This window comes from Nannospalax galili, unplaced genomic scaffold (genome assembly GCF_000622305.1).
Source record: "Nannospalax galili isolate Female #2095 unplaced genomic scaffold, S.galili_v1.0 scaffold1318, whole genome shotgun sequence".
NCBI classification, from domain to species: Eukaryota; Metazoa; Chordata; class Mammalia; order Rodentia; family Spalacidae; genus Nannospalax; species Nannospalax galili.
Genome location: NW_008342123.1, coordinates 1,631,255 through 1,656,199, shown reverse-complemented (window position 1 = coordinate 1,656,199; position 24,945 = coordinate 1,631,255). Strand labels below are relative to the sequence as shown.

General features: G+C 45.4%; 2 protein-coding genes across 2 annotated transcripts; both read left to right on the top strand.

The window, feature by feature from the left end:
• Nucleotides 1–697: 697 nt before the first annotated feature.
• LOC103738118 (triggering receptor expressed on myeloid cells 3-like) lies at nt 698–5,403 on the top strand. The gene is given in 3 exon segments (XM_029565840.1): nt 698–1,097; nt 4,433–4,555; nt 5,312–5,403. Coding segments are annotated over 3 exon segments (615 nt in total).
• Nucleotides 5,404–11,125: 5,722 nt separating this feature from the next.
• On the top strand, nt 11,126–24,658 carry Treml4 (triggering receptor expressed on myeloid cells like 4). The gene is made up of 7 exons (XM_008837943.1): nt 11,126–11,186; nt 11,390–11,734; nt 12,292–12,379; nt 12,447–12,497; nt 14,438–14,488; nt 21,213–21,345; nt 24,632–24,658. Exons 1-7 carry the CDS (start codon nt 11,126–11,128, stop codon nt 24,656–24,658), a joined length of 756 nt encoding a protein of 251 aa, XP_008836165.1.
• Nucleotides 24,659–24,945: the final 287 nt, after the last annotated feature.

Here is a 24,945-nt window from a genome sequence, read left to right as displayed (position 1 = left end):
GTGGTGAATCTGAGGCCAGCCTAGGCTACATGGTGAGTGAGTTCCAGGCCAGCCTGGGTTGCAGAGTGAGATCCTGTCAAAAGGAAAGAAACAGAGGGGGTAGAGAAGCAAGAAAGAGAAAGAATAAAAAGAAGATGACTGTATGTGCACATACATGTCCAGAAACAGAAATCAAAATTGTGCTGCAAATGCTAGTAAAGTTCTTTGAAAAATTTTTAAATGATTAATTATTAATTATAGTATTATACTTTTGTTTTATTTTTGTGTGTGCATGAGTTTATGTGCACTACATGTGTATAGAAGAAGGGGTTGGATCCCTTGGAACTGTAGTTACAGGTGGGTTGTGAGCTATTATGTGGGTGTTGGAAACCAAACGCGGGTCCTCTGCAAGAGCAGCAAGTGCTCCTAACAACTGAGCCATCTCTCTAGCACCCTTTTGTAATTTTTTATTATGAACATTTTCTCCTGTACAAAATGCAGACAAAATGATGATTTAAACTTAACACCTAGATTCAAACATTCAACCATGATTGACATCCTGCCTTATTTGCTGTGTGTGTGTATGTCTGTGTGTGTGTGTGTGTGTGTGTGTGTGTGTATCTTACTGGACACATACACACTCAAACTGCTGAATGGTGTAAGAATCAGAATAGTTATAGCGCTCCTAAAGTCCTGCATGCTTTTGGGGGCTGTTAACATGCTACCTCTGTGGGGGGAGAAGAGAGAAGTCGGGATCACAAAACCCCTGCCTCCTATTCCAGGGCTCCAAACCGAAGCTGAGGCTATTGCAAGGCCAAAACCTGATGTGACCTGTCCTTACAATATCATCATGTGTCCAGCCAGTCTGAAGGCCTGGCAGCGGGTCAGGAGCCAGGTTCGCTCAGAGACTTTGGTGCTCAGAAGTACCAGGAATTCAGGCTTCACCTGAGCCCAGGCTGGGAGGTACTTGCTGGAGGATTTCCCTACCAAAGCTGTCTTCAAGGTCACCATGACAGGGCTTTGGAGGCAGGACTCAGGGCTGTACCAGTGTGTGATTCACCTCTCTTCTGAGAATACTGATGTCTTGCACGATCAGATTTGGCCAGGGCATTGTGAAGGTAAGCTGTAGAGGATTCTATTAGATAGATAGAATCTCTTCTGGTCAGTAGTAGGCTGAGACCTCATTGCCTCAAGGGATTTGGCCAGGGCATTGTGAAGGTAAGCTGTAGAGGATTCTATTAGATAGAATCTCTTCTGGTCAGTAGTAGGCTGAGACCTCATTGCCTCAAGCGGCTGCTTTGAGGAGGCAGCTCAGAGTAATGGAATCTTCTAGACCTGCAGTCAGGGCACCCGGACCTCCCCTGCTCTTACTGTGTCACACCTCTGGGTCTCAGTTTTCGCTTGTAAGTGGGATGCAATGAACTCAGAAGCTATCTACTTCCATGGAACAGAATCTTCTAGAGAAACTGGTAACTGACCATCTGTCAGGAGTGAGGTTGCAGCTGACTACTTGTCCTACTGACACCAGTGCCACTGTCTTTCTGTGCCAAGGAGGACTTGGGAGGTTAGTCACCCCCTGCGCTTGTAGGTCAGGGAGCCACTGGAAGCCCACAGGCCTACTTGACTTGATGGTCCCTGATGGGGACTGTGAAATGGGCCCAGCTCCACCAATAACAGCTTCACCTTTCTCAGGAGGACCAGATATTGAACAGAATGAAGGACCTTTCACTGGCCTTTAGTTGTTTCTTACCAACAAGGACAAACTACAGGCTCCCTGTCCTACTCTGTTAAAAAAGCCTGGCTACCCAAGTAGGGAAGTGGCACGGGGAAAGTGGAGCCTGAGGCTTTGGTCCTCAATAAGTCCTCAATAAGTTTCTGCTGTTGGAGCTGGGAGGCTGGGAAGCCCTGTCACCACAGAGCATTGCTCTTTTGCTTACTCAACCTCTTTTGGGATGGGAGATAACTCAGTCTGTAAAGTACTTGCCATGGAAAGCATGAGGACCTGAGTTTGAGCCCTAGTATCTGTGTAAAAAGCTAAGCACTGTGGCACCTTCCTATAATTCCAGGGCTGGAGAGGAGATGGGAGCCGAGCCTAAGTAATGGGCTCCAAGTCCCGTGAGAAATCCTGTCTCAACAAGGTGGAGCGTTCCTAAGGAACGACACCTGAGGTTGATCTCTGGCCTTGTTGCTAAAATTCCTTCTTCCAGGGAATGTGAATGTCCTAACAACGAACCCAGGTATTATCCCACCAAAGTGCCCTCTGGGAAGCCAGTAAGTTTATTACGCTGACTTACAGAGCACTAAATGAGGGGTTACTTTCAGAAGTGTGGGTGCTCCCCGATATGGCTGTATTAGAAAGTCTTAGGTGAATGAGTTTCTCGTAGCTGTATTAAATAGAGCCCTTCCCCTAGTCTTTCCCAACCCATATACTCTAGCCTTTCCCCCTGGCCATATACAGTTAGGGATGAATTGATCACCACAGGCTGGGAGGGATGGCTGGATCCTCAGGTCTCATGACTCTCCCTGCCCCACCTCTGCTGGGGCATCAGCAGTCAACAAGTCCAGCTATGATGACCTTTGGTGAGTAAGCACAGCTGAACTCAGGAAGATGGAGTCTGTCTGTCAGAAGACAGTCCTATATGCCCCCCCCCACATACACGATACACACAAAAGAGTTGACCAAACAAAGGGACAGCAAGTACTGACCATGCAATGGAATAAAAGAAGTCTCTACCTTTGAGACTCACTCAGAAATGAAGAGGCCGCTGCAGCCAAACAGCCCCTTACCCTCAGCTCAGGAACATGTTATTAACCTCAGGACATGAGGGAAGCACAACCATCTTGGGATAGCAGGAAGGTCCAGATCCTTGGTCACTTTTGGTCTTGAACCTACTCAGTGACCTTGGGCAGGTCCCTCATCCTTTCTGATGCACCTGTCGGCCTGGCCTCCCTGCTATGGCATTTGGTAGAGGCCATGTTTTGGGTTCTCTGTATTTACTGCTTGCAGAGACCTAAGGGCCCCATACGTATTGCACACTGGGCCGTGTGGGTCTGCTCCAGGCACTGGGAGGGAGTTTGGGCCCAGTTGCTCTGAATCCATCACTCGATTTCCACCCAGTTCTTTAACTGAAGTCTTAATTAGAAACTACAGAAGTAATTGAGGTAACTGAGCCCATCCTCCTGCCTGAGAACCACATCAAGTTGGTAAAGGATGAACTGAAACAGGATTATCTTCCCCAAACCACAAAGAGCAGGAAGTGGCATTGATGCAGCTTCCCATGCTTTCTCTCTAGGGATGGGAGAAACCTTAGGCCAATGTGGCTGAGAAGTGGCATCTAACATGGCTGGTCCCTGCCTGGAGGGATCACAGGAGAAATAGGTTGTAGCCACCCACAAAGGACACCTGCAGCCATGACCCAAGTGGTCTGAGGGGACAACGCGGCCTTTCCTTCCCTTCCCCTTTCCTTCCCCTCTCCCCTCTCCCTTCCCCTCCCCCCTCCCCTCCTCTGCCCTGCCTTCCCCTTCCCTCCCCTCCCCTTCTCTCCCCCCTTCCCTCTTTCCTCTTCCCCTTCCCCATACCCTTCCTCCATCCCTCCCTTCCTTGTGTGGTACTGGGGATAGAACCCAAGGCTCCAGGCATGCAAAACAAACACTCTCACTGAGTTATGTCCATACCCATTAAATTTTTTTTTTCATTTGGAGATACGATCTTGTTAAATTGCCCAGCTTGACCTTGAAATCACTCTGCAGCCCAGGTTAGGCTTTGAACTTTTGATCTCCTACGTCAGCTTGCTGATAGGAAGATCAGGAAAAGCAAAGGCAAGATTTCTTTCTAGGATGATCTAGGACTGCCTAGAGGAGCTGTTGATCTTGGTCACTCCCTGTCCATCCTGCTCTGTGGGACTGTGTTGAACACTCCCATCTTTGACCTGCTAGGACCCTGTGAACCTTTCTCCCTCAGCCAGTATAGTTCTGTGGTAATGAACTTGGGAGAGAGCTGCCCATAGGAGAAGAAAAGTTGTTCCAAACACCTTGGAGACAGCCTGACAGCGATCTTTGTCATGCATCACTCAGGCACTCAGTAAGGACCAGGTCTCAGCCAAACTCCCAAAGACCATTTGTATTTTCAAAAACAGCACTTACCAAACAGAACTGTGGGAAGGGCTGGGAACCAGAGACTTCGAAGGCAGCAGTAGAGTTGGAAAGTACAGAATGGGGTGGCATTAGTGTTAGGGAGAAGTGGGAGCAGGTGGTAGTTAAGCTGTGTGCAGGAGACTTGGGGTGTGGGATAGTAGAGGCAGAGAGGATCCTGGATATGGTCAAAGTCCCTTCTGCAAAGGGCAAACAACCCTACTGAGCACTCCAAAGGCTGGGAGACAAGGAGCAGGCTGGACTTCAGAGCTCTGCAGGCCGCACACCCTCCTCTTCAGATTTTATAGCGTCGACCCTAGAGAGTCCACACTTACCTTTGACCTCACAGACCTGCTGGTGCTGATGTGTAGATTCATCCTGAACAAGGGCTTGGTAGTCTCTGTCCTGTTTGTCTTTCTCTGGAAAGCTGGGCCGAAGGTACATGGTACTGAAGAATGAAGAGACACAGGCATCACTGGCTCTGAGGGGTTATCTCCCAAAGGCTCCCCAGAACCTGTGCTCTGGATTCCCCATTCAGCAGCCTTGAGGTCAGGGGGCAGGGCCAGCCCTGGGCACAGTGCTGGGTATAAGCCAGGATTCTAGAAACTGTGTTCAGAGGATTGGATGGGTTTCCCTAGGACAGGAAGACCTGAGCACATGGATGGCATGGTGGGCCACTTGGTTTTCCTTTAGATCAGGGATATTTGACTAAAGCCTGGGCTGGCTGGGCCCATCATTTCTTTTTAAAAATATTTTATTTATTATTTTTACTTATTTATCTTATTTATTTTTTTGGTCTTTTTGAGACAGGGTCTCCCTGTAGCCCCAGCTGGCCTGGAACTCACTATGTAGACTGGGCTGGCCTTGAACTCACAGAGATCCGCCTGCCTCTGCCTCCCGAGTGCTGGGATTAAAGGCATGCGCCACCATGCCTGGCTATTTATTATTTTTATTTTATGTGTATGAGTGTATTGCCTGCATGTGTATAAGTGTGCCTGTGCCATGCAATGCCCAAGGAGGTCAAAAGAGGGCATTAGATCCCCTGGAACTGGAGTTACAGATGGTTATTAGCCACCTTGTGGGTGCTGGGAACTGAACCCAGGTCTTCTGCAAGAGCAGCCAGTGCTCTTAACTGCTGAGCCATCTCTCCAGTCCCTGGGCCCATCATTTGTAAAGCTTGTCCATTCCTCTTCCTGCACAGGTATCACAGCCTCCCGAGGTGTGGAAAGCACAGGGAATCCCTGGGCAGCAGCAGCCTTCCTGTTGAGAGCACACCTTCACTTCATGAACTAGCAGCATACCTTACTATGTTCTGTGATGGGGATAGTTCAAGCCTTCCTGCACTTCCTTTGTGAGCTCTGCTCACTGAGGACAGTTCTGAGGAGGACTGCGTAGACAGAACCTCAAGCAATATCACTGGAGACCACAGAACTGCAAGACATTTGGGCCTTCCATAGAGCTATCAAGCAACACAAAGAATTCCCCTCAAAAACCTTGTCTCCATTCCCCACCTGTTGGCCAGGCCTGCCTTTCTGAGGACTTCACTGGACCTTAGGTGACACTTATGACATAATCCACCATTCTTTGGGTAATTAAAAAAACCATATTTTTAATGCAGTTTTAGGTTCATAGCAAAATTGCGGCACAAGTGCAGAGTTCCCAAGTTCCTCCTGGGATGGATGGTGCTGTCATCCTGGCTGTCTGGAATCCCCTAGGAGACAAGCCTCCAGGCACATGTATATGGGATTATTTAGATTAAGGTTAGCTCCTAAGCCTGTCTGTGAGGAATTATCTTCATTATGTTAATTGGTGTGGGAAGACCCATCTTAATTGTAGGCAGGAACATTCCCTGGGCAGGCAGTTCTGGACTTTGTAAAGTGGAGAAAATGAGCTGAGTGCCTGCATGTGTTCCTCACTCTCTGCTTCCTGATTGTGGATGGGATTCTGTATGGGTTGTGGATGTGGAGCTCTGGCCACCTTGACTCCACCCCCCATCCCCCATGATGGACTGAAGTTGAAGCCCAAATAAACCCTTTCTCCCTTAAGTTGCTCTTATCAGGGTGTTTTATCACAGCAACTGAAAAGAAACTAAGAAATCTCCTTCCTGGCCTCTCCTCATCGTTCTCCCCACTCCCAACATCCTGCCCCTTCAGAGTAGGATATTTGCCACACTGGATGGACGTACACAGACATATCATGGTCAGCTGAAGCTGCGGTTTGTTAGAGTCCCTCCTAGTGTCACATGCTCTCTGAATACTGACAAACCTATAATCACATATTTCCAAACATTACGTTATGCAGAAAGGTCTCTTTTCCCTAAAAATCCTGTATGGTGATGTTTTTAAAAAAGATTTATTGTTATTTATGTGTATGCCTGTGCATGTGCTTGCAGGCGACTGTAGAGACCAGAAAAGGTTGCCAGACCCCCTGGAGTTGGAGTTGTAGGCAGTTGTGAGTCACCTGATGTGGGTGTTGAGAACTAAATTCTGGACAGGATCTCCCTGTAGCCTGGCTTGCCTGAAACTTACTATGTAGCCCAGGCTGGCCTTGATCTCATAGAGATCTGCTTGCCCCTGCCTCCTGTGCACTGGGATTAAAGGTATGTGTTACCCTGCCTAGCCTATGTGGCAATTTTTAAGGGGAATACAATTTTATTCCAAAAACTAGCTTCAGTTCAGTAATTAAGGTAGGGAAGTGTTATAGGACAGAGTCTGTAAAAAAAAAATCACCAACACCACTTTAAGAAAAGTAGCAAGGTAAATTTTAATTTTCGACCGGCCGGGCTGTCTATCTTGGGAGTAGAAGCAGCCCTGATGATTGTCAGGTCAGAGTTTTTATAGGATTACAGAATTATTATTAAAACAGGACATTTGTGAACCAATCAGGTTTGTACAACATAGCAGAATTTTGACTCTATTAATCAACAACCAATCATTATACAGACAAGTGATACAGTCATATAACTTGGCACTCAACTTTGTGACCTTAAAACTAGCCAACTGTTTTAGCCATAATAAGTATAATAAGACAGTCAAGGTAAATGACTTCTAGGTGGTCATACAATAACAGGATAACAAGGGTGGTCTTATGCCCTGTATCAAGTTGACCCAAGATAGCAAACAGATTACGGAAGTGAAAACAAGCTGGTTAGTCAGATGTAAAATGTCTGGAATTAGCACATTCCATGGTTCATGGCTAGGACAATTTTCCAAGGCCCAAGGTTGCCCCCCTTTTCCTTTTAGTGTGGAGTAAAGCTGCTGCTAAAATGGCTCTAAACAAGATGGAGTAACTTAGGGAAGTTTGCTGAGCCAGTTCAGAAGGAGGGCTCCATTTATAAATCAAAGCTTGGACTAGGGGTGTAGCTCAGTGGTAAGTAAAGCCCTTGCCTAGCAGGTACAAGACCCTGAGTTTGCTCTCCACCTCTGAAAACCAAACCAAATCAATAAAAAATTAATGCTTCTCCCCCAAATTTTGGCTTTTTTTTTCTTTACCATCTCCACCTGCACAGGACATCTCCAGGGTGGAGCAGAAGAGGAGCAAGAGGATAGAAAGTGTTCTGCCAACTCTGGGGTTCAAGCAGAGCTCCCCAGACAGCCCTTGCCTGTCACCTGAAGTTTCCTTGATGTGGCAGGTCATCCTTTTCCTGACTGGTTGTGGCTGGTTTCAACTTCAGTCTCCCAGCTCTTGACAGTTGTTTTGGTGGAACCTTAACTGTCAACTTGACACAAGTCATCTGAGAAGAGCTTCAAGTGAGGAATTCCCCAGATCAGATTAGCCTATGGGCATATCTGTGGGGGACTGTCTGAACTATCAGTTGCTATAGGAGGGCCCAGTCTACTGTGGGCAGCACCATTCCCTAGGCAGGTAGTCTTGAACTGTATAAACAGTTAGCTGAGCATAAGCCTGTCTATGAGCCAGTAAACAGCATCCTTCATGGTTTCTGACACACTCTTTGTCTGTGAAGTAAATTCCTTTGTTGGTGGTAATGCTATGTTCCTGCCTTGAGTTCCTACCTTGACTTCCCCTTCATTGATAGACTGTCACCTGGATCTGGAAGTCAATAAACACTTTCCTCCCTGAGTTGCTTTTGGTCAGGGTGTTTCATCACAGCAACAGATCTGAAACTAAAACAATAATCCACCACTCGCCTCCTTCCACTGAAGTCTTGCACCTACATCCAGGCTGCCTGTATAGACAGGACCAGCAACAGTCTATGTCTCACCTATGTGTAGTCCACCACTTGGTCCATGAAGAACACCCCTCAACCTCACTCATCCCAACAATCTCACAAAGTCTCCATGATGCTTGCTCATCAGCTGTGTTTCACCATCAGATAGTCTGGCATCTGCCGGCTCTGCTTGGTAAAGTCCTCAGGCCTGAGTTACACAGAGTGGCTATGTATCCCGAACTGCAGGGGACGCTGAGCAAGCTCTGTTCTGACCTTGGAAGCCCTCTGTCTGGGCCTTCTTCAAGGTTACCACTGCAACTGTTTCTCAGACTCTTCCCTCTCTCTTCAAACAACTTCAGACTTTGACGTAGGTGAGGGATAAAGGCAGCAGACGTGTACATCAGCTTCCTACTTCTTTCTGGAATACAGGATCTGTTTTCTCAGGACTTTGTAAGGTTTAATTGCAGACAGCAAAATTCAATCTAGGTATTTTAAGCAGATTTTAATTTTTTTAGATTTTTATTTATTTTTATTTTATGTGTATGAATGTTTTACTTGCATGTGTATTCAGTGCCCATGGAGGCCAGAAGAGTGTGCTGGATCCCTTGGTACTGGAATTATGGATGGTTGTTAGCTGCCATGTGGGTCCTGGGAACTGAACCTGGGTCCTCTGCAAGAGCAACCAGTGTTCCTAACTGCTGAATCATCTTTCCAGCCCCTAGAGAGGGATTTTAAAAAATAGATTGTTAAAGCGATTTATAGAATCAGTTCTGTGGATTGTATTAGGAATGACATTTTAAAGCAACATCTGGCACAGAACTATTAGGGCATCACTGTTCTTGCAATAGTCAGGACCCTGAAGAATCCAGACATTTCTTGTGACACCTGTTTTGAAAATAATTATTTATTTTTATTTTATTGTATGAGTGTTTTGGCTGCACATATGTAAGTGCACCACATGCAGGCAATACTCATAGAGGTTAGAAGGACTCTAGGTCTCCTGGAACATGAGTTAAGGACAGTTGTTAGCCACTATGTGGGTGCTGGGAACCTAACCAGGGTTCTCTGCAAGAGCAGCCAGTGCTCTTAACCACTGAGCCATCTCTCCAGCCCCCAGAACCTTTTCTGAGGCTATTAGATCCCACAGGCTATGACTTAACGAATGATTGAATCTCCTGATGGACACCTTACACTTAAGCAGTAGGTGTTATCCTCTCTCTCTTTCAGAGCAGAGTATACATATAAATCATTTCAGGTATATCCTAGCATGTCAAAGCTACTGTAACAAAATACTTGACCTAACTACTTTATGTATAAATTTATTTCTCATAGTTCTGGAAGCTTGAGTGCAAAGATCAAGGTGACAATAGGTTCAACGTCTGGGGAGAGTTCCTTTCTCCTTCCAAGATAGCACCTATATTAGTGTTCTGTGATTAAAATGAAATACCTGAGGCAGTTACTTTATAAAGAAAAGAGACTTTTTTAGCTCATCTGGAGGTTCAAAGGCATCAGCTGAGCTCTAGTGAAGGCTTCAAGCCAGATGACATCAAATGTCAGGAGTGCATATAGATGATTATGTCACTGGACAGGAAGCCAGAGAGAGACTGGGATCCCATAATTCCTTCATTTTTCCTAAGGACCATGTGACCTGTTCCGGGGACTGAGCTTTTGACCCATGAACCCTTAGGAGGCAAATGCAAATCATATGCAAATCTTATCGAAGCCTTCTAATCACACCCTCATTAGCAGAAGGGTGAACAGTGTCCTCACAAGGCCAAGGGTCAAACACACTACCTTGCTTGCTTCACAAGGGCACTAATCTCATTCACAAGAGCAGAGCCTGTGAGACTTTTGAACTCCCCACAGGCTTCTTCTGGAATTAGGTTTCTTTATGACTTTTGGAGGAATACCAGCGTTCCGACAACAGCAGAATCCCACGTGGGAGAATTGTCCTGTCTCCCCAACTTGTTTATTTAGCTCGTCACTTATAGTGGCCAGGGCTCATGGATATTTTATATTTTGAATTATAGTCTAGTATTGATTAATTTTGTTGCTGGATTGTTTCAATTCTGGCTATTTTTTTCTTCCACGTTTTTGCACGTGTTGTTCCCATGAGAAGATTTTTTTCCACCATTTCACTTACTTGCGTATCCCTCTAACAAACACTGATTAACACGGTCATGAACTCCCTCTAATTTTCTCTCCTCTAACTGATCCATTCCTTCTGGCTTTCGCTCTCATAATCCCTCCTCTGCATTTTCTTTCTACTCAGCTTTTCTGGCCCCATGTTTTCCACAGACTATTCTTAGAGCTTCTGGAATTCATGTCTGGTCCCCACAAACTCTGCCAGGATGAAAAGACACCATTACTTGGGAGTGAGGTCCCTGCCTTGTCTTGGGAACCACACCCAGGGCTCTGAGCACGAACCAGGGGCCTTTACCTTTCACCCAGAGATCACAGAGGGAAAGGAAAAATGAACAAGGAGGAATGGCCTCTTGCTTCACCATGGGTTTTTCTGGAGTATTCTCTCTTCTCTCAGCAACACGTGATTGGTGGCAAACGTGGAGAGATAGGGATGAGAAGATGGAGAAAGGAAGTCAAGGAACCAGGGCAGGGCTGGGGTGTGAGGGCCAGAGATGGCTGCAGCTGGGGTTCCCAATCCAGGCCAGGCTCAGCTCCTCCCCTGTGCCCACAGAGCCCGCCTACCCAGGCCAGTCACTTCCCTAATCAAAGCATTGACCTTTGGTTCTATAGCTTACAGATGCTGAGAAGTTAGGGGAAGACTCCTGCCCAGTCCAAAGGCCTTCCCTTCTTGTCCTCTATTCCACTGACAGAATCAAGGGTGACATGGCCCAGGGGTGCCCATACCTGCCGTTGACCCCTCTGTTGTTGGCTCTTCTGGTTTCAGGTGAGATGGACGGGGATGTAAAGGGCTGAGGAGTAGATGAAGGATGAGGGTGGGGTGGGGAGCAGGATGACCCTGTCACCAGAGGGCAGTCTTTGGGGCTATGTTCTGAGTCTGGGTGCTTAGAAGCTATTGCCTTCCAGCTTCACCAGTCTGGTGAGCAGGCGTGTACATCCAGGGCTCTGACCTGATGGCTTGTTGGGCAGGTTCCTGGGGAGTGATTGTTGAGCCTGAGGAACTTCATGGAGTGGTAGGACAGACACTGTCCATGCGGTGCCAGTACATGCCCAAGACAGGGCCTTATGTACCGAAAACCTGGTGTCAGCAGACGGCTCCAAATAGGTGTACGAGAGTGGTCACTACCACTCAGCCTCGGACAGCTGCTAACGAGCAACGACACACAATATGGGATGACCCTGAAGCCGGCTTCTTTATCATCAATGTGACTCAGCTGAAGGAGACAGACTCCGCTCCCTACTGGTGTGGACACTACAATGCTTCCCACAGAATGGTCACCGTGCTCAGAAACATCAGCCTGGTGGTGTCTTTAGGTGAGGCCTTTCTTGGGGGAAACACCACCTCCCCTAAGGCCCCCCTATATATGTCACTTCTCCCTACCCATGCACCTGTCACCCCCAATCCTAACACGCCGTCTATTCTGATGGAGGGGAGTGGGGGAATGAGGAGCCCATTGGTGGGTTCTCAACTTTGTCCCTACCATTCCTGGCTCTGGCACTGAGAAATAATGCCTAAGGTTCACAGGGCAGAGACCTGAAGTAGCGCTCTCTCTCTCTCTCTCTCTCTCTCTCTCTCTCTCTCCCTCCCTCCCTCCCTCCCTCCCTTATTTGTGTGTCTGTCTCTGTCTGTCTGTCTCTCTTTGTGTGTGTGTCTGTGTGCTATGTGTGTGTCTGTGTGTCTGTGTGTATATGCCACATGTGTGCAGGTGCTTGTGGTAGCCAAAGGCATTGGATCTCCTGAAGCTAGAGACACAGGCAGTTTCAAGCCACCTGATGTGGGTGCTGGGAACCAAACTCAGATTCTCTACAAGAGCAGCACATTCTCTTAACCACTGAACCATTTTTCTAGCCCTGACTCTCTTCTTACACAGGCACAGCTGTGCAGATTTATGGCACAGGTCACTGCTGGCTTGAGAGACCCCAAGGGACTCCCTCTGAGTCCCCTTATATCCTGTCAAAGTTTGGGGGTCAGACCCAACCCTCCTTTCTAGGCTCCTGCACAGTCATTTTCTCTTTTTCTCTTTAGCCTGGTCCACTCTTCCTTCACCAACCAGTACGTGGCTCTCAACAAGGACAGGTAGGCATTGTAAGGAGGAAAGAGGGGTGGGCAGGCAACTCAGGGAGCTTGAGGTTAGGGGCGGTCTACCCCTGGGGTTGATATCCTGGGTACAGGGCTACAAAGAAGCTCCATTCAGGGCTTCAGATATAGAGAGATGAACACCGGCTATTTGGTCACTTCCCACCAGGTTGGGGAGACTCCTCCCCATTAGTCAGTGCTAGATTTTATTTAAGAACTTCATAAAGGTCTCAGGCCCAACCTAAGAAGACATTTTTTTTTTTAAAGAGAAAGACACACAAATGCCTAGCAAAATCCTCAATATCACTAACATCAGGGAAGTGTACATTAAAACCACAGTGGGATATAACCTCACTCACTCTAGTAAGAATTGCTCTTACTAAAAGGACACAAGTGAACATGTGCTGGGGGAAGATGTGAAGAGGGAATCCTTATATACAGCTGGTGGGAATGTGAATTAACACAGTCATTGCGAAAACAGCTTCCTCAAAAAATTAAAAATAGAACCACTATGTGTTCTGCCAATCTCCTGACTAGCTATATATCTAAAGGAAATGAAACAAGGATGTCAAAGAGACACCTGCACATCGGTGTTTACTGCAGAGCTATTGACAAAAGCCAAGAAATGTAAACCATGTGTCTGATGCATGGATAAAGAAAATGTGAATGCCGCAGAGAGTACTATTCAGCCATTAAAAATGAAATCCTGTCATTTGCAACAACAGGGATGGAACTGGAGATCATTATGTTAAGTGAAATAAACCAGGCACAGAAAGACAATCTGCATGACCTCACTCATATGTAGAATCTAATCACGTTGATCTCTGGACTAGAGATGTAGCTCAGTTGATAAAGTGCTTGCCTAGCATGCACAAAACCCCAGATTCCATCCCCAGTACCAATTAAAACCAGGGAAGTTGGCACATGCCTATAATCCCACCTCTTAGGAGGTGGAAGCGGGACGACCAGAAGTTTAAGGCCATCTTCAGTTACATAGTGAATTCAAGGCAAGCCTGGGCTACATGAGACCCTGTCTAGAAAAAAAGCTGATCTAATAGAAATTGAGAGTGTATTGGTGGTTGCCAGAGGGGAGGGAGCAACAGGGGATGATTGGCCAAAGAATGTTAATTAATAGTAAGGAGAAAGAAATTCTGGTGTTGGGGCTGGGGAGATGGTTCAGCGATTAAGAGCACTGGCTGCTCTTGCAGAAGATCCAGGTTCAGTTCCCAGCTCACAACTACTTATAACTCTCCAGTTCCAGGGACTGACACTGTCTTCTGGCCTCTGCAGGCACTGCACACATGTAGTGCACTTACATACATGTAGGCAAAATACTCATACACATAAAAATAAATCTTTAAAGGAGAAATTCTGTTATTGTGTTGCACAGCAGGATGATCTTAGTGATAACGTACTATTCATTTCTTTAAAAGCTAGAAAGATTTTTAATGTTTTTACCATAAAGAAATGTTAAATGTTGAGGAGACAGGTTTACTTTGATTTTAAAATTAAGCCATTTATAAAATGTATTGAAATATCATATGGCACCCAGTAAATATGTAAAAGGCTTTGTTTTAATTTTTATTTTACGAATGCATGTGTGTATATGTGTGTATGATGTGTGGGAGTGTAGGCTTCCATCTGCCAGAGCACATATGTAGAAGTCAGAGGACAACTTTTAAGAGTTCGTTCTCTCTTTCCACTGTGGACTCCAGGGACTGAACTCAGGTTGTCAGGCCTGTGCTCCACTGAGTCATCTTGCCAGGCCATAAATACATAAAAGTTTTAAGGTAAAGATTTTAGACCCACTAACCCCTGTCCTGAGGGACCCTGGTCCTAAAGGGATCAGCTCTGAGCCTCCTATATCCTGTCACAGTTGGGGGGCCGGACCCCATTCTCTCTTCCACCCCCCTAAAATTGTGTTCTCTTTTTTATCTTAGCATTTTCCAGTTTTTCTACACAGACTACCACCTTGCTCCCAACAAGGACAGGTAGGTTTTCAGGAAGAAAAGGCAGATGACCAGGCAACTCATGGAGGCCAAGATTCAGGGAGGCCTGCCTCTGACATTAATCCCACAAATATGTAAAAGTTTAAAATTTGGGGCTCAGTGGTTAAGAGCACTGACTGCTCTTGCAGAGGACCCGGGTTCAATTCCCAGCACCCACATGATGGCTATGAACCATCCTTAACTCTAGTTCCAGGGGAATCCGAAACCCTGTCCGCAGCATTGCACAACTTGGATGCACTCACATACATGCAGGCAATACACTCATACACATAAAATAATAAATAAAATATTAAATAAAATATTTTTTAAAAAGTTTTAAGTTTAAGCCTGGCATGATAGTGCACTCCTTTAATCCCAGCACTTGGATGGCAGAGGCAGGTGAATCTCTGTGAGTTCCAGGCCAGACAGGGCTACATAGTGAGACTCTCTCAAAAAGAAAAACCTGCCGGGCATGGTTGCACATGCCTTTAATCCCAGCACTCAGGAGGCAGAGCCAGGCGGATCTCTGTGAGTTCAAGGCCAGCCTGGTCTACATAGTGAGTTCCAGAACGGCTGGGGTTACAGGGAGACCCTGTCTCAAAAAGACAAAAAAAAAAAAGCTTTAAGATTTTCCGCATTCTCTGTCCTGGTTCTCTGAACAGCCACCTTCTTCTTTGCCTTCCCCTTAGTTCTGATCACTTCTGCAGAGACCTCTGTCCCTTCCACCAATGACACTGAGCACTGGTAAGTCAGGGGTCTCTTCAGAGGGAGGGTCCTCGAAAGGGATGTCCAGGGAGTTCATACACTCTCAAAACAAGTAGATAATAAATAAATAAATAAAACCTCATTATAGCAAAGAGTTTAAGTCTTTAGGTCCTCTCTTCCACCTCACTGGGTGTTTGCTAAGTCCAGAAGCTCCTGACTTCACAAGCCTCAATGACTTGGCAGCTTAGAGGAACTAAAAAGAGTGATCATCACCAGGTTGGGAATGTAGCTCATCGGTAGAGTGTTAGTTGCTCGATACTTTTAGTTGTCAACTTGATACACCTGACAGAGGGGACCTCCACTGAGAAATTGTTTCCATTGGATTGGCCTGTGGCCCTGTCTGTGAGGCATTTTCTTGATTGCTGAGTAATGTGGGAGGGCCCAGATCACTGTGGGTGGTGCCACCCCTGGGCAGGTGGTCCTGTGTTATATAAGAAAGCAGGCTGAGCATGGTCCTGTGTTATGCAAGAAAGTAGGCTGAGCGTAGGGCCAGGGAGCAAGTCAGTAAGCAGCATTCCTCCATGGTCTGTGCTCCAGGTTCCTCCCTGAGTTCCTACCCTGGTTCCCCTCAATGATGAACTGTAAGTTGTAAGGTAAAATAAACCCTTTCCTCCCAAGTTGGTTTTGGTCAGTGTTTTTATCATAGCAATAGAAAGCAAACCAGAGCAGTTAGAATGCACAAGACCCTGGGTTCAATTCCCCACACCACATAAAGTAGATGTGGTGGTATACATGTCTAATCCAGCACTCAGGAGGTAGAGGCAGAGGCAAGCAGGTCTCTGTGAGATTGAGTTCAGCCTAGTCTACATAGTGAGTTCCAGGCCAACTGGGGCTACAGGAAGAGCCTGTCTGGAACAAAACAACAAAACAAAACAGATAATCAGCTCATCTTAACAGGAAAGGGAAGACATTATCTGGGACTCAGGCATAAGGAGTATTAAGAGAAGCTGGATGGTATTGCTTTTGATCAATTATATCCTAGATTATAATATATGGGAGACAGAAAGGATAGATGTGGCTGGAGAGTAAGCTGGAAGAAAAGCTGGAGCTTTTGGCAGGAATTTTCTGGAAAAGGATGAGATCCCACCCCTCAAAGAAGAATCAGAGTGATGAGGAGAAATGAAACAAGTGAGTAGATACGTTATCACAGGGTGAGAATCCCTGTCATCCCCAGGGGCTGCGGTGTGGCTCAGTGGTAGAGAGCTTGCAATGCGTGGGAAAGGCTGCAGGCACCATCCTCAGAATGAGATGAGACAAGATGAGAGGGAGAGAGAGGGAGAGAGAGAGGAAGAGAGGGAGAGAGGGAGAGAGAGAGGGAGAGAGAGGGAGAGAGAGGGAGGAGATCAGAATCCTTATGAGTAAGAAAAGATGGAAAGAAAGAAATATTTGAAGAAAGGAAAAATATAAATTTCTCTCAATTACAGAAAAAGGAAAGATCTCAGATTGAAAAGACCCATACAGGGCTAAGGAGATGGCTTGGTGGGTAAAATGTTTGCTATGCAAGTAAAAAGACTTGAGTTCAGATCCTCACTCTCCACATAAAAAACCTACGAAGCAGTGTACACCTGTAACCCAGGGCTGGGAAGGTGGAGACAGGCAGATCTCAGGGGCTCAATGGCCAGGCAGCCTAGCCAATTGGTGAGCTCCAGTAGGAGACCTTGTCTCAGAAAACAGAAATGCACCAGTCTCTAAACTCTGGCCTTGTGAATGCACACCTACACAAGCACAGGCACATGTGCACACCTTCTCCACACACATAAAAAGACTCACAGATTGTCAGGAGGGCAAGACAAGAACCATACCTACAGACAGGCAGACAGACAAACCCATAAACCTATTTATGAAGTATGAGAATGCTAAAATCAGAATATCCTGGAAGCTTTCAAATGACCTCTAAAGAATGGGACTCATGGGAGAAACAGGAAGGCATGTGAAGCCCTTGGAGTCCCCAAGAGTAGGAAAAGACAGAAAGGCTGCAATAAATGAAATAGATTTTAAAAATGGAGACCAGGAAACCCACAAATGTTTCTTTGAAAAGCTTAACAAAATAGATATATTGTTTTCATGACCAAGATAAAATATGTAAATAAATAACACATTGAAGGAAAAAATGAGAAAAGGATCATTCACTTTATAAAGATTTTGTTCTCATTTTTATTTTCTTTTTATATGTGTGAGTGTTTTGGCAGCATGTATGTAAGTGCTCCACATGCACACAGTGCCCACAGAGGCCAGAATACCCTGGATTCTACAGTTATAGGTGGTTGTTAGCCACCATGTGGGTGCTGGGAGTCGAACTGGGTTCTCTGGAAGAGCAGCCAGTGCTCTTAACTGCTACGCCATCTTTCTAGTCCCTGTTTGTTTTGTTTTTGAGACAGAGCTCAGGCTAGCCTCAAACTATTCTTCAGAATGCTGGGATTACAAGTGTGCACTGCCACGCTCAGCTACAGAAATTTTTACAAGAATCCTTCCTGAACAGAATGTTCTCTAAAATCATAGAAATAGATAATTTCCTTTGAAAAACTGTAAAATGTCAAGATTAATATAAGGAAAAAAAAAATCAATCTGAGCCAGGTATGTTGGTGCACACTTGTAATCCCAGCACCTGGAGGCAGAGGCAGGCAGGTTACTGCAAATTCCTGTCCAGCCTTGTCTGCATAGAGAATTCCATGCTAATTAGGGCTACATAGCCAGACTTTGTCTAAAAAAAAAAAGAAAAGAATAAATTTGAATAGATTAATAAATGTGAAATAATTGAAATGTTAGAAAAAGACCCATTCTTCCAGAAAATTCAAGACTTGGGTGGTTTTTCAGGTGTACTGATCTTACATGAAACATTTGGTTCTTACTTTATGCAAGATGTAGACATTGGGGAGGAAGCAAAGTCTGCCTTGGGCATGTGAGAAGCCAGTGCTGTCTTAGTCTTAAAGTTTGTTGCAGGCGATGCAAGAAATTCCATCACAGGTTCTTGGAGAACAAGAAGTCCAAACCAAAGTAAATACTGGGTTCAGAGTCAACATTGTACTAAAAACAATCCAGGGGGCTTTGTTGTGGGACTGAAGAGATTGTTCCGCTTTAGAAAATCTATCGATGGAGGCTGGAGAGATGGCTCAGCCGTTAGGAGCACTGGCTGCTCTTGCAGAGGACTTGGATTCTGTTCCCAGTACCCACATGGTAGCTAACAACCATCTAGAACTCCAGTTCCAGGGGATCTAATACTCTCTTCTGGCCTCTGCAGGCACTGCAAGACATGGGTGCACTTACATGTATGCAGGCAAAACACTCATACACAGAAAATAAAAATAAATAAATTAAAAATTTTTGAATGAAAAAGGAAATCTATCAATGTAAATGGACCAAATTAAACTACAGAAAAAAAATCCAATGGATTTTGAAAAAAATGCAAAAAGTTTATAAAGAAAAACAATAAAATAGGACTAGGAAGATATGACATGGTAAAGACTGACTACAATAAATATTACTGAGTGGAGACAGTTTAAGTGTAAATTAAAGGTCTGTAGCTGTAGCTCAATGGTAAAGTGCTTGCCTAATGTGCTCATGGCCCTGGGTTCAATTCCTAGCAATTCAGAAAAGCGGGGGTTGGATTTAGGGATTCATAAACACAGATGTTTATTTAGTATAGGATTAGAGATTGTAGTCAATGCTAGATGAAAAGTGTGGGGGGGGATTAGACAGGAAGGGTAAAAGCTGAAAACTTGTTGATGATGGAATTATCTACCTTAAAAAAGGGCAGAATTAACTGGGTGTCGTGGTGTACACCTTTAATCCCAGCACTAGGGAGGCAGAGGCGGGCAGATCTCTAAGCTCATGGCTGGTCTGGTCTACATAGTTACATAGTGAGTTTTAGGTTAGCTGGAGTTACATAGTGAGACCCTGTCTATGAAAAAAAAAAAAGCAGAATCAACCGCCCATTAAGACTCATCAAGGAACTTGGCAAAGGTGTTGGATACAAGAGCAACTGACAAAAACCAAAAGTAGGTCTTTATTGGAGGTAATCACTGAGAAAAATCTAATCTATGGACCTGGAGAAGTGGCTCAATTGTGAAGAGCCATCACTGGCCTTTCAGATCAAAAGAAAATTTTAAAAATTAAACTTGTGTTTGGGGTGACACTTAACAGATTATTTTTAATTTGTGGGAACTTGAAATTTTTATAATATTCTTGTCTCATCCAAGACCATAGACTCTATTTATTCAGGTCCACCTGTGTCATTTATGAGAATTAAAAATTTTTCTCTAAAGAGAGCTTGGTTAAATTAGTTCTTCTTAGAAATAATACATCTTCCTGCTGTCATGAGTAGAATCTTATTTAGGTTAGATTTTTCTTTTTGTAATATTAATTTTTTTTGGTCTTTTTGAGACAGGGTCTCCCTATAGCCCCAGCTGTCCTGGAACTCACTATGTAGACCAGGCTGGCCTTGAACTCACAGAGATCTGCCTGCCTCTGCCTCCCGAGTGCTGGGATTAAAGGCGTGCGCCACCATGCCCGGCAATATTCATTTATTTCTATGTGTTTCAGTGTTTTGCTTGCACGTGTGTAAGTGCTTCTAACCACTGAGCAATCTCTCCAGCCCTAATTTTTGGGTCTTTTTTGAGACCAGGTCTCCTTGTAGTCATAGCTGGCCTGGACCTCACAGAGATTCACCTGCCTCTGCCTCTGTCTCTCGACTTTACATAGGGAGTTCCATGCCAGCTAGGGTTAACCCCCGGCTCAACCCAAAACAAAACAAAAGGAATATCTGGGTGAGGAGGAAGGACCGTTTTTTTACATAAAACTTTAAAAGCAGAAATTAAAGTGTGTGTGGGGGGGGAATGAAACCAGTTGCATCAAGAAGGGGAAATTCTATTCAACAACAAAAACAACAAAAAAACTGGCATGACAAACATTTGCCAACAGATGGACAGCTGGGAAAAAAATTGAAAAAGCCCAAGATAGGATTGCAATCCATAGAATGCAAAGAAGTAATGCTAAAACAAAGGGAAAAGGTGGGGATACCAGTGGAAAATGGTAAAAACACATGAAAGACAATAATTTGTAAGGTTGTTGAGATGGCTCATTTGGTATGATGCTTGCTGTGTAAGCCGGGAGACCTGAGTTCCATCCCCAATTCCCACATAAAGCTGGAAAGAGAACTGACTCCTCAAAGTTGTCCCCTAACCAGCACACACCTGCTGTGGCACACACACACACACACACACACACCCCACTACCACCATCATCATCATTGTGCACACGTACACTAATAATAAATACAATTTTAGAAAAAGGAAATGTGTAGAGGAGAAAATCCAAAAGAGATACAAATGGTGTTCAAAACTGCCCATAACCAAAGAAATATTAGTTAAAACCACCACAAAATGTGTGGGGACAGGTGTGGCTCGGGTGAGAGTGCAGGCTCCTCCCACCTGCGTGTGGGCGGAGCCTCTCGGGATTCAGAACATCTTCAGGATGAGTCAAGATTTCACAACCCAAGAAATGAGGTCCAGAGACAACACAGGATGGGACCAGTTGCTTGAGAGTGGACATGATGACAACTCACAAGACCCCCTTAATGGTTAGGTCCCCCAAAGTAACTCTGTGTCCTCCTCCACTGGCCTGCTGAGCTGGGGACAGCCTCCTCCTTGTGGCTGAAGCAGCCTCCTACTTCTAGGTCAGCATGATGGCCTTCTGTCTGACCTGGTGAGGAGGTGTCTTGCTCCCACCACCCAACACAGTTTAGATTCCTTAGCCAGCCTTTCATTCATTTAGTAGGGTTTCTTGTGATTGGGTTTCCTTCCAGACCCAGAGACCTCATGAACGCTATTCCCATTTCTCTGTCTATTGTCTCTTCAGAGCACGGGGTGAGTTCCTAGACACATAAGCTCCAGCTACAAGGAGCTAGGGCCATGCAGGAGCAGGTGACATTCCAACTCTGGCTCCTCCTCCTTCTCTCTGCCTCCAGGAATGGAAATTCTACCTCTTCCTTTGACTGGACTTCCCCTGGGCTCCTGGTCTCTGTGCAGTATGGACTCCTCCTGCTCAAGGTCTTGGCTCTGTCAGTTTTGTGGGTGATCCTGTGCTGCAGATGCTACCAGGTAAGAGGGCTGGCTTGGGGTGAGGGCATTCATTCTATTGAGTCCAGAGAATGATATGTGATAGCCATATTTTTGGTTTTGAATGAATGAGTTTATTAAATACAGAGCTCGGCAGAAACACCGGCAAATTGGGATCTAAAAACAACCAGCAGAAACTGACTGAGGCAGCCTGTTGAAGCAGCCCCCCCTGGAGTTCCCAATAGAGAGTCCCAGGCAAAGCAGAGGAACTCAGATGAGGTTTCAAGTAAAATAAGAAAGGGCAACAGATAGAGCACTGTCACATTGGGCACCCACAATATCCAGCAGAAACCAGCTGAGGAGGTCGGGGCAGTCAACTGGGATTCCCAGAACGTCCCGTAGATGAATTCCCAGGTTTCTCTTTCCCACTGTAGACCCTTTTATAGTGTGGGATAAACAGCCTCTGTTGGGAATGGTTTGCCTTCTAGCTCTTTTCAAGGGCACAGTGTTTTTCTAAAAAAAAATGTTTTATTATTTTTATTTTATGTGTGTGAGTATACTGCCTGCATGTATGTAAGCACACCCATGTTGTGCAGTGCCCATGGAGGTCAGAAGTGGGCATCGGATTCTCCTGGAACTGGAGTTACAGGCAGTTGTAGCTGCTATGTGAGTGCTGGGAACCAAACCTGGGTCCTCTGCATGAGCAGTCAGTGCTGTTAGCCACTGAGCCGTCTCTCCAGCTCCCAGGAACAGTGTTTTTACTGTTGGGCTGTTTAGTTGCTCTCCTTCTTCCCTGTCACAGAGTTACGGAAGCAACCTATCCTCAGACAAGAGGTCTTGGAGGACAATTTGAGACAGACGTGCTTGGGTCTGAAATGGGGGAGGGCACGAAGCCTAACGTCCAGAGCCTGCTTCTCATGAACTCAGACATCACATGGCAACTTATCAATAGAATGTACATTACAGGGGACAGGAAAGATAACTAGAAAAGATAACTGTCCCAGCAAAGATAACCAGGAAGAAGGCAACTGAGTAAAATCACAGCTGAGTTTGATGGGACTATTTCTTGGAGAGTCTGCCTTTTCCTTAGAAAACTTCAGAGGAAGAGCAAGGTCTGGGCTCTTCTTTGGCAGCGAAAAAAGCAGCTAGTGCATCAGGGCTGGAGACATGGCTCAGCGGTTAAGAGCACTGGCTGCGCTTGAAGAAGACCCCGGTTCAGATCCCAGCACCCACACGGCAGCTAACAATCATCTGTAACCAGTTCCAGGGGATCCGATACTGTTTTTTGGTCTTCTCATGCATTGCATGACATGGGTGCACTTACACACATGCAGGCAGTACACTCATACACATAAAATAGAAGTAATAAATAAAATATTTTTTAAAAGCAGTGCCTGGAGGAAGGGCTAGGATAGGAGGGGGAGAAGGAGGTCAGCTACCAGGCCAAGGGCAAGAGAAAAAGACACAGAAAGGGTTCACTTTATAAATTTCCTCTGCATCCTCCTGCCTCAGGGACATAAGTACACAGTGGAGACAATGGTGATGATGGAGCATTGTGAATATTCCAGCATAGCTGAGGCCTCAGAATCCTTGGGCACATTTAACCACATCTCTGGACACAGAAAGAACACCTATTCTCCTTCCCCTGCCTCCCCTAACCACTGAATACTGCAACCCTTAGAGGAAAAGTCAGCAAGCAAGCCAGTGGAAGACAGCACCCAACCCCCCAAGAACACCCCAAGATCCACACATCCACAGCCCTGACCTCCCCAAATTGACCATCCATGGGAAGTTTATCTGCATCTGAGTCAGACCTAATGCCCGGCATCTTCCCAGAATCCCATACCTGTGCCTCTCAGAACTCCCTTAGTCTCTCTCTTGACCTCCTCCTGGACACCAGAATGCCTCGAACTTTGTTTCCTGACTGAACTACTCACAAGACCTATGTCCACTTGAGCCTAAATTCAATCCTTGGATCGGAATGTCAAAACAATGGAACAAGATGGCGCCGTACCTCTTTGGCTTTCTCTCCTCCCATTCCAGATTTCTTAAAATGAGATGAAAATGACTTAAGTGATGAAATTTTAAACTAAGAAAGTCTGTGATCTGCAGACTCCAATTGAGGAAGTCCTAGGAGTTAAAGACATTTCCCAGAGGACCAATCATTCAACCACAAATAAGATCTGACCACCAGGGGTCAGTATTGTGTTGGTTTAACAAGTGAGGAAACTTGCTTTTATTTTGTTGTTGCTGAGGGTTTTTTTGAGACAGGGTCTCCTTGTAACTCCAGCTGGCCTGGAACTTGCTATGTAAATCAAGCTGGCCTTGAACTCACAGACCACCTGCCTTTGTCTCTCAAGTGCTGGGATCAAAGGTGTGCATCACCACGCCTATTGGACACCTCTTAACAGAGAAAACTGTGTTGGATAAACAAGATTACTGACTGGGGTTGAAAGAGAAATACTTTAAGTAACAGAAAAGGATGTCACATCTATTAAACAAGAACAGGCCAGAGTGATGGTCAGCACATTTACCATCCAGTACAGCCTGGACACTGGACACTGAATGTGGGTGTCCACCATGACCCCTCCCCACCAACTAAATGTCAGCCTTGCAACCATGAGAAAGGCCACAATGAAGAGAGCACATTTTCTTTTCTCTCTTTTTTTGTGGGAGAGTCAAATCTAGAAGTTTCTTCACATGTATCTCAGCTCATGCCACGTGGCTGTCATCTATCCGTGCATACAACACCCTGCTTTGTTTATTCCTTGTAATCTTCATTCTTTATTGCTGCCTGATTCTTTTGCCAAGATCACCACTCTAATGCTTTTGATCTGTAATCTTGAATTTGAATGTATCCTTGCAAAACAAGCAATATTTTTTTCCTGTGATTTTCAACTTACACCAAATAACTTAGGATGTGACTTTTTTTTTTTTTTTTTTCCTCATGTATGTGTCTTGCTTGTTTCTAGATGCAGATACCCAGGGCACTGCTTTTCACGGCTGTGATGTACTCCATTGCACACCTACCCCCATGATAGACCACACAGAACCGAGGGTGTGTATACTGCTTTGTCTCCATATCTTCATATCACAAACAATTCTGTGATGAAGAATTTCCATTTTATTTGCTTTGGAATCATGTGAAACTTCCTGTAGCATTTCTACCTGGAAAAGTATTAGCTAGTGTGTAGGATTTTAGACAATGCTGGCTTTGGTGCCTGAATTAGACAACTAGAGATTATGTGTTTCCTGTCCATCTGCACACAGCACCACCTGTGGACCCTAAATGGTCACGTTGTCAAACTGCCCTCTAATCTACCCGCAGATTAATGCCGCTCTCAAATTCAGCTAGAGAAGCTTCTTTTTGCATTTTTCAGTAGTTAATGCAGAGACTCATAACTGGTTAAAGAGCTGAGAATAAGTGACTGTTGAGCACTCAGTCCTAAATAGGACAACTATAGTAAACCCTGCCCCAAGGTTCGGGGAACATCACAGGGTGCAAAGATGTAAGGGCCAGAGACTGGGAAGGAGTGCTGTGAAATGCTGTGTTCTGACATGGCAGAGCCCTTGTACTCATGCACAGCAGCTATGGTCTGGTCCGAGATCAAGCCAATCAACATTCTGCTATGGATGGGGGAG